Source organism: Cynara cardunculus (genome assembly GCF_001531365.2).
Source record: "Cynara cardunculus var. scolymus isolate 2C chromosome LG 10, CcrdV1, whole genome shotgun sequence".
Classification (NCBI taxonomy): domain Eukaryota; kingdom Viridiplantae; phylum Streptophyta; class Magnoliopsida; order Asterales; family Asteraceae; genus Cynara; species Cynara cardunculus.
Window position 1 is genome coordinate 8,028,443 of NC_037537.1, and position 9,700 is coordinate 8,038,142.

Sequence of the window (9,700 nt, forward strand, 5' to 3'; positions counted from 1 at the left end):
TTTGGAAGTATACTTCCATTCTTGACTATGTGTTCAATTTGAGTTCAAGAAACCCTGATATTATGTTGGATAGATGATAGATAACTTATTATCTTGTTGAAATCATGATTAAATTCCAAGAATTAGTTATTTATACATGATATAGTTTGAAATTTTTTTACTTTTAATAGTCAATATTGTATGATGATGAAATAGGTGGATGTTTGGTAAAATAATGGTGRATTCATGATGATTTCGTATAAGTTATGGTAATATAAGACTAATATATAAATTTGGTACAAAATGGTTTGGGATTTTAACATGAAATTGTGAAAATAGCTATTTTCGAGTTTGAAAGTCATGACACAGCTCTGTTTTAGAAAAATAGTATAAAATCATAGAAAAATCACAAAAATATGAGGTCAGAGGCATTGGAAAGCTAGGAAAGAGTACTAAAAATTGTCTTCTAAGGCTATTATGTGATTCTGAGGTTTTGTACCGTAAAACAGGCTTGAAAACAGAGTGTACAGGGGATTAATGTGTATTTGTCAAATTGAAAAGTGCTTAGATGGTGTAAATGGTAATGTTTGCTTATGATACTTGGTATGTGTACTCTAGGGGTTATATAAATCACATTGGGAGCATGTGACAAGTGTTTGCCCTATGGAAACTCGGAGTTGGATCGAGGCTTTCGGTTTGATCAACCGAATAGATTAAGCAACACTGTGAGTTTATGTGGACATATGGGTGTACTTTGTGATTATGGATGCTTATTTGCTTTCTTGTTCATCCATGATTCATGTTAGTTCTTGAGTATCCCCTCGAATTGTCTTATTGCTTGTATTGTTTTGCGGTCCGTTTTGGGTGCCGATTGTCTTCATCCCATGGATTCCAGTGAGACAATTGGAGGGGTTGCCGTACTCATTGCCCAGTGAGAGTCGGGGGATGAGTATAGGACTTTGGCATAATCCGGGAGATGAAGGGCGGAGTTGGTGCCAAGTCTTATGTTTGTGTGTGAAGTTAATTGGTATTTGACCTCGCATGATCGAGTATGATGTTGATTGTATTGATGTCTTTCTATGTTGAAAATTCTTTTGTGATTCTCACGTTGAAAGTAGATTGTTGTAAATGACATCATGTGGTACAACTAAGTTATTGTTGTGTCGTTATGCAAACTTTCTTTCGAGTCCTTCCTTTCCTAGTATGTACGTTTATATAGCACATTGTAACCACATATTTCCACATGAATTCACTAAGCTTTATTGCTTATCTTTTAGTGGTTTTAACTTTTCAAAGCAAGTCGACAAACGTAAGAACGTAAGTTGATCGATTAGGGATTGACATGTGAAGCCTACTTTTGGTATAGGTATATGTTATACTTTTGGGTTGTATATAGTTTGTATGTTCCGGGTAGACATGTCCCCGATGACTATGTTATGGTTTGCTATGTAACTATTAAGCCTTAAATTATGTATTTTGGGTTGTAAATTGTATCCCATATTTTGAGGTTTTTGAAACTGAATTAATTTAATGATGGTTGGGTAAGTATTTGTTATGTAACTGTGGAGTTACAATTAGTATAACATCTTTGAGATTGCATACAGTTAAGTGTGTTATATTTGTTATAGTGCATTGATTAAAAACAGTAAATAATTCAGGTGGTAACCATAAATTATCAAAACAATTTGCCTGAGGAAAGATTATAGCTATGAAATGTAACCTGAAAAGTTTTTGCTTCTACCCAGGTCTTCCTTTGGTTTAGATGGCACAAGAATATTAATTAAAGAATCATAGAACTTAACCTTGCTTTCATATAAATCTTTGGGTTGATAAGAACGTTTTTATTTGAGTGCTTAAATGTGTGTAGTATGTCTTGGAGAGAGGTTACAACAAAGTGGGAATGCGACAAATAGGCCAGAACCACATCTCAGAAATAGAATTACGTCAATGATAGGCAACATCTCAGAGAGAGAATTATATCGCTGTGGAAAGTTTAGGCCGCTTCACCTTCAGAGAAAAACCAAACAGAACATGCCCAACTGCACCTCAAGAACAAGGAGTTATATTTTTTTGGAAAAACTGGGTTTCTGGGCCAGTTTGCATGCACCTCGACTAAACACATGAGGCCTTGAAGATAACAGCCAGAAAAATCGTGATGGCCCTAAGGGAAGTAGGAGACTCAAACTGGTGACCTAGAAGGAGGAGCCCCAAGGTATTGCCTCTTATTTGCCGATTGAACTCCCTCAAAGTTACAAGGTGTCATTTTAGGAGAGGGTGTTAGGAAAACAGCTAACCTCTAGGAAGTGGGCCAATCACCATGTTCCATTTCATCATCAATTTAATTCAAAAAGGAGTATTAGGTCCTATAAAAGGATTATCAAGCCAAATATGATAGAAAATCAAGTGAAACTCACCGGGATCGTCGTATCTAGCTTTCCACCCCCTATGAAGGAGCCATTCTGAAAATTGAAGGGATAAACGTGCTTGCCAAATTTGTGATCCCGGTCACTCTTCCATGCGATATTTTTTCTTTCGATGTCCAATTTCTTTGTCCCACGTGAAAAGGAATATGTGTCGTTAAACAAACTCCATGCAACCAATCCACAAGGGACTATTGGGAGACCATTTTCAGATGCTTGAGGTTCACAAGAACCTGTTCTGTTGTACCCTAATCCATGCAGAAGTTGCTCTTCACTTCTACTTTTTACATACCTGGATCAGATGCATATTTGAATAAAATGCATCATTAAAGATAAATACCCAAAAAATGTATGTCAACAGCTAGTAAACCTTGAAATTTTGGATGAACTGCAAAAAGAAACAATGATAAGTAAAATGGATCTCCTAGGACCTTCCATCCTATGGTGCATCCTACAAGACCCGACCAAGTCATGGTGCATCCTACACACTCTATGTAAGAAGATATACATCTTGGTTTTGAATAGTCAAACCTAACTGTTCAAATTCAAAATCATATTGTAAACTTAACGGCAAAACAAATTCAATTTTACAATCAGTAGAAATAAAAACCATCTGGCAAAAGTTGATGTTGATAGCAAGCATACATCATAATTTTTGTTCAAAAAGAAATACCTCTTGGCTTTGAATGGTCAAACCTAACTGTTCAAAATCAAAATCAATAGAGATAAAAACCATTTGTAACAAATTAATGTTGATAATAAACATATATCGTATTTCTGTTCAAAAAGCACTAGGTTTGACATCAAAGAATCTAATGCATCTCCTGTTTGGGACAGAGGAAGAATGCAACACGACGATTGATACCAGAAGTCCAAAAAATAATTCAAAAAGAATAACTGTAACTCATTAGACAAAATATCCACGGCAAAAGAATGGAAAAGCACTAACCGCCTGTGGTTTTGATAAAAGTTGTCCAGCTGATAGTAGATGTAAATTGGAGCTTTCATATGCTTGTCCACCTAAATCAAAAATCAAAAATGCACAAGTGCACATTGAGACATTCACCCATAAATGGAGATCAAATAATCCACATACCCACAAGGCAATCAGATTAACAGAAGTTACATAGACTAATTGACATGCATCAAAAAGGATGTTTAAGTGGTCAACGCTATTAACTCCATGAAACGTGGGTCAGTAAACCACAAAATAAGATAGGGTAAATTCCTAGGAAACTTTCCTTTTCAAGAAGCATGTCAAGTCAATTAATCAGGAGAGGAGTAAATAATATACCACACAGGTCAACAGGTTAAACAGTATTCTAATAAAGACTTGGGGATAGAGATACACAAAGATGACATTGGGTGCAGGGAACTCGTCAGAACTGCAATGCAGAATTTGGCATCATTTTTCTTGCTGCCTTTTCACAGCATTATGAAGTTCAAAAATGCCTCAAAACATGGATTATGAAGGGAAGTAATATCAAAAATAGTCAACTACAAAAAAGAAAGTATCACCTTCAGATACCGGTGACAACTTTTTGGAATTGATGCATTCTTGATATAAGCTACCCTGTTGCTCTTGAACCCATCCGGTACACATTCGATATCATATCTGTCCAGAATTTCATTAACCTACAAGTTCAATATGAAGTAAGTTCATTTTGTCAGACTTTAGAATACTAGGTAGGACAAGTTACGGCAAATACAAAAACAAGATAAACAGCACAATTATAAGAAACAAGAAGTGAGCTTTACACTCTGTGAAGCATGAAGACAGATTAACCCAACAGGGATGAAAACGGCACCCATCAAAAAGAATGTTCCAATGACCTGAAAAGAACAGCATCAATCCAAGGCCCTTAGGGAAGTAACTACACTTAATCAGATATATTACCATCTGCTTCATCATTTTAATGTAACTCATAAATAGATATGAAGTGTGTTTATGCACTCACCCATGCTGGTGTTAGAACGGGTTTACAAGCTGGGAGAGTTTGTTGGGTGAACTGTTTTATAGCTGCAAAAGCACAAGTGACCATCATTAATCTGATATAGTGATGTTTGTGATGTCCAAGCATTTTATGAAGGAAAGATGTTTTGTCAATGACAAAGATAAGTCCGTGACTGCCATGGTAAGAAGTAATCCATAAAACTGATCCAGCCCACTGTGTGTATATGTGTGTATTTGTAACAGAGAGAAGAGAGAGAGAGAGAGAGAGAGAGAGACTGAGAGAGAAACTATAACGATAATTTCATAAAGGATGAAGTCTAGAAAGAGGCACAGTAAAAAAATCTATATGGAACTACACTTTCTCACAAGGTTGACGCCCCTACAAGAAGCTGAATGTAGAGTGTAGAGTGTAGAGTAATAGAAGATGGGAGTGTTTGCTAAGATGCATTGCAGAAGAGTGATTCAAATAATTGTAAGATAATCGAATACAATCTCTAAATGACATAGATTGTGAAAAAGTCTTAATGAATAATCATCCACCCAATTCTCCTATGATTCCAAATTAATACCATGGTGCCATGTTGATTTTTAGATTGCTTATTAACTAAATCTTTCTCTCAATCAACATAAAAGAATAAAAACAAATGTCCCCAACAGCAGCATGGTTTATGATTTATCAACAATAATAAGATTAAAGAGTTGTAGGAGTATACAATTTGAAACCTTATATACAAATCAGCAACGGGGCGGCGGTCAATGACTGACCATTATAAGAGAGATTAACACAATGCATCCAAATGTTATTAACAGCGGTGAATGTGATCAAGCCTGTGTTTGCGGTAGTCATCAGTCAGCTATGAAATTGCCATAAGACGAAAGGCCCGTACATAGAGCAGAAGTCAATTTAACTACCATACTGGACCACCACATCACCATAAAACCATTTAATGCCCACTACATAGCCAAAGATGAAGTCTTATTCAGGTAGTTCCAAAGTACATATGGTAGAAGCTTAAAAGAATTAATGGATCACAGTGGAGAGGCAAAAACAATTATAGCAGATGTGATACTAGACATCAACCCCTTTCAAACTCAAATCATCGTGTAATTTTTTATTGTACACGAGTATTATGTGCATCTTGGTGCAGGAATGGCAACATGACTAATATCTTTGGGATAACTTTGAAGGATGATGATTAATAACCCACGGTTTTGACGATGACGTGGTTGGAAACATTATGGTGCTGTTGATAGCTTCTCTACAAGTTATATGGATGAAATTGAGAAGATGGTCATTTTTTTGCAAAATTTCATTTTACGTTTTAAAATAAGCAAAAACCAGCCAACACCTACAAGGGAAATAAATAATTGATTCCATTACATGTTGCATCACAAAGGATGAGTCATTTCTTTCCAACCAAATCCCATTCATGTTAACCAAATGGAGCATAGTAATTGCAAACAACTAGGGCTTCCTACCATGCTACGGGTTTTCAAATTTCTTGGTGCCAAATACTTGCATAAGAAGTGTCCTACAAAATACAATCCTGACTCTCTAACTTGTGAGAACAACCATAACAAGTAACAACCAAGGAAATAACAAAAAGCATTAACAACACAGTTGATTTAAGTAGATTGCTCAAATCTGTGCTTAGGGTTCCAATACATCATTACTTCAGCATTTGTCTTGCATACCACGCCTAACAACTCTGAAAATAGATTAGTCTTGCAACGTCTATTAGTTACAAACTTATTCCTTTGCCGTTTCAAGAAAAACAAATTTATGAAGTCGAAATGACCCATTGAATAAAAACCTTTTTTCTCTCTTGGGAAGACAGGGAATCAAAAATAATTACCATTTGACCGGCCATGAAGAACTGGCATGGGCTGATGATCAGTGCCAGCAGCTGCCCCACCTCCTCCATCTAAATCCATGCTAATCAATTCTCTCTCAAAATCCTATTCAATTTAAAAATAATATAAGAACAAAAACACAGACTTAGTCATTTGACTTCAACATAATTTAAATTGAAACAACAAATTGAATCCTTAATCAACCCACCATTCGTAATTGGAAACTAATTAAGTGAATCAGCCCTAATCAAGACAAGATCGTACCTGTGAATTGCGAAAATGTGTAAAGATGTTAAGCAGAAATACACGAAGGAATCTTAAGTGGAGTGATTATTAGGGATATATTAGTTGGTTTTCTTCCGCGAAAGGACAAGGACAAGGACACATATACGCTTTAGCGCGTGCGGGAAGAGGGGTGTGGGGGCCGGAGCTGTTGGAACTGCTTTTTGGATTTGGAATGTTGAGGTTTTTTTTCCTTCCCTAACTAGGCATGGGGATTGCCCCCTTGAATGGATCAGGACCCGGTCCATCCGGCCACGTTTGGGTTTGGGTCTGGGTCCGGGTCCGGGTCCGAATTCGGAATGATTTCCCGTTACATTGGGGATCTGAATTTCCGTTTGTCTCAAATCGGAGATTTAAATTCGTTACGTATATTAATTAATAAATTATATATGTATTATTTATTTCAATTAGATCGATAATTCATAATTTTTTATTTTCTAACTAAAATTACAATTTGATATTTGTTAAAATTTAGATTTTAGTATGTAATATTTTAGATTTCAAATTAAAATACATTTACTTGATATGTTTTGGACATTACTCGATACGGTCTTATATTACTCAATATGTTTTGACACGTGTGAATTTGAATTTTTTTGGATTAATTTAAAATTCTTTTGGTTTTAGGTTATTATTTTATTACATGATGTTGTGTTTGTATTAGATTAAACTAGTATGGGAACCGCACGTGGCGCGGTAGTATGAGTGCTTTGATTAATGATCTGATGATTGTCTATATAAATATATATTAATTGTTAATAGAATCATCAACAAATCATATTCAAATAATTCGAAAAAGTTAAATAAAATATAGTTAGTGAAATTTATATATATATACACATATATATATATATTGAGAGAGAGATTTGTTTAGTAATAAAATTGTAAAACTAAATAAAATGAGTAATAATAACGACGGAAATATTAAGAAATCTGACACAAATTTAAGAATAAAAAATACTCCACATAAAGATATGTCTCCTTCAAAGGACGATGTACATTAGGGGTGAGCATAGGCGGGTACCCGCCCTTTTTGACAGGAACCGGAACCGGAACCGGAACCGGCGGTTCTTGAGATATTGGAACCGGAACCGGAACCGGTTAGAGCGGTTCTTGAATTTTTGGAGCCGGGAACCGGTTCCAGTTCCGGGTACCCGCTTCCTAAAATATTAAAATTTTGTTATTTAGAAATAAAAATAAAATATTGTCAAAACACTAAAATAAATAAACAAGAATACAAATTATACGGAATAATGGTTACAAATATTGTTTTAACGATTACAAACCATAATAGACTAATAGAAAATGTTCAAAGTTTAACGATTATATACTATAATTGTAAATGTTCAAAGTTTAACGATTATATACTATAATTTTAAATGTTCAAAACTTAACGATTACATACTACGAACTGTAGTTTAGTAGAACTAGAAAGTAGATGAAGAATGAAGATGACCGCGTCATTTGAAGATGTAACTTAATATAAATTTGGTATTGAAAAAAATCTATTATTTTTTTATTGAAAAACAACCGCCGGTTCCGGGTACCCGGCGGGTAACGGTTCCGAAAAACTGAGAACCGGAACCGGAACCATTCTCAATCGGTTCCGTATTTTAGGAACCGGAACCGGAACCACTCATATCGGTTCCGGTTCCGGAACCAGCGGTTCCAAGGCGGTTCCGGTTCCGCAAACGGGTACCCGATTCCGTTGCTCACCTCTAATGTACATGTACTATTTTTCATATTCAACACATAACTTGACTTTAAAAACACAATAGTGAATGGACCGGACCAACCATACGATATGTAAAAAATCACATACCAAACTTAAAGACTTCAAATCTTTATAACCCAATAGATAAAATTATAATGCAATCAAAATCATAACATGAACATACATAAAATTATAATACGACTAAACTTACGATAAGAACATACTTAAAAATATAATCCAATCAAAATCATGATACAAACATAAATAACATTCTAATACATTTTAAATTACAAAACAAACTTGCATAAAATTCTTACCTTAGATCATAATMAAAAATTCCCACAACCCAAACTTGAAAAGTTCAAATTTTCATGACTTGATATATAAACGTTAAAGAACTCGAAAATCTGCAAACCAAAAAACGTTCAACATGCATAAGTAAAAATTACATGGTGAACTTGAACATTTTAAATCTTTACCTAATACATAAGAGTTATAATGCAAACAAAAATCACGATACAAACATAAATAAAATTATAATGCAATCAAAATAATGAAACAAATTAGTATATATATTTTACCTTATATTGCAACCAAAAAATCAAATATTGAACTTGAAAACTTCTTTTCAAATCTTCATGACATAATGCATAAAAACTATAATGCAACCTGAATAACATAACGATACAAACATACATAAACTTATGGGAGAAGTGAAAAAAAAAACTATGAAGATTATCAATAGTAAAATAAAAGAAAAACCAAAGAGAAATAAAATAAATTTAGAGATGTATAAGATATAAATAGAATTTGAGAGGATGTGAGAGATGAAGATGAATAAATAGTTGTTGTTTATATGTATATAAATAAATGATTGATGAGAAAAGATGAAGGGTTTGGAGTTATGTCATATGAATTAATAGAGAAGAAGATGAATGGTTTGGAGTTGAATGCAAACATTTAACAAAAAAACATAAATTGACAAAAAAAAWATATAGTAGTGGATATTGAGAGAATGAAGGAGAAAAAAAGAAAAATGAGGTTCTAGGCTTTAGGAGAGACCACTTCAAACACTCATGGTTTATTCTTTAATATATATATATAATAATACATAAGAGTTATAATGCAAACAAAAATCATGATACAAACATAAATAAAATTATWATGCAACCAAAATCATGAAACAAATCAATATAAAATTATTACCTTTGCAACCAAAAAATCAAATATTGAACTTGAATACTTCTTCAAATCTTCATGACATAATGCATAAAAACTATAATCCAATCTAAATAACGAAACAAACATACATAAAATTGTGGGAAAAGTGAAAAAACAAAAAAAAACTATGAAGATTATCAATAGTGAAATAGAAGAAAAACCAAAGAACTTGAAACTTCTTCAAATCTTCATGACATATAATGTAATTTAAATAACGATACAAATATACATAAAATTATGGGAGAAGTGAAAAAAAAACTATGAAGATTATCAATA

General features: G+C 33.8%; 1 protein-coding gene across 5 annotated transcripts in view; it reads right to left on the reverse strand.

Annotated features, from left to right (window-relative positions):
* The window catches only part of LOC112518906 (putative ALA-interacting subunit 2), a 30,098-nt gene extending 23,445 nt beyond the window's left edge, over window positions 1-6,653 (reverse strand). For 4 of the 5 annotated variants that reach the window (XM_025126694.1, XM_025126695.1, XM_025126696.1 and 1 more), the window contains exons 1-7: window positions 6,472-6,652; window positions 6,210-6,312; window positions 4,358-4,419; window positions 4,158-4,232; window positions 3,918-4,034; window positions 3,349-3,419; window positions 2,394-2,691 (exon numbers count right to left, since the gene is read on the reverse strand). In XM_025126694.1, coding sequence (XP_024982462.1) covers window positions 2,394-2,691; window positions 3,349-3,419; window positions 3,918-4,034; window positions 4,158-4,232; window positions 4,358-4,419; window positions 6,210-6,288 — 702 coding nt within the window. In that variant the 5' untranslated portion in view covers window positions 6,289-6,312; window positions 6,472-6,652. Of the gene's footprint in view, window positions 1-2,393; window positions 2,692-3,348; window positions 3,420-3,917; window positions 4,035-4,157; window positions 4,233-4,357; window positions 4,420-6,209; window positions 6,313-6,471 lie in introns of all 5 variants that reach the window. The other variant, XM_025126697.1, reaches the window with a different exon arrangement.
* Window positions 6,654-9,700: the final 3,047 nt, after the last annotated feature.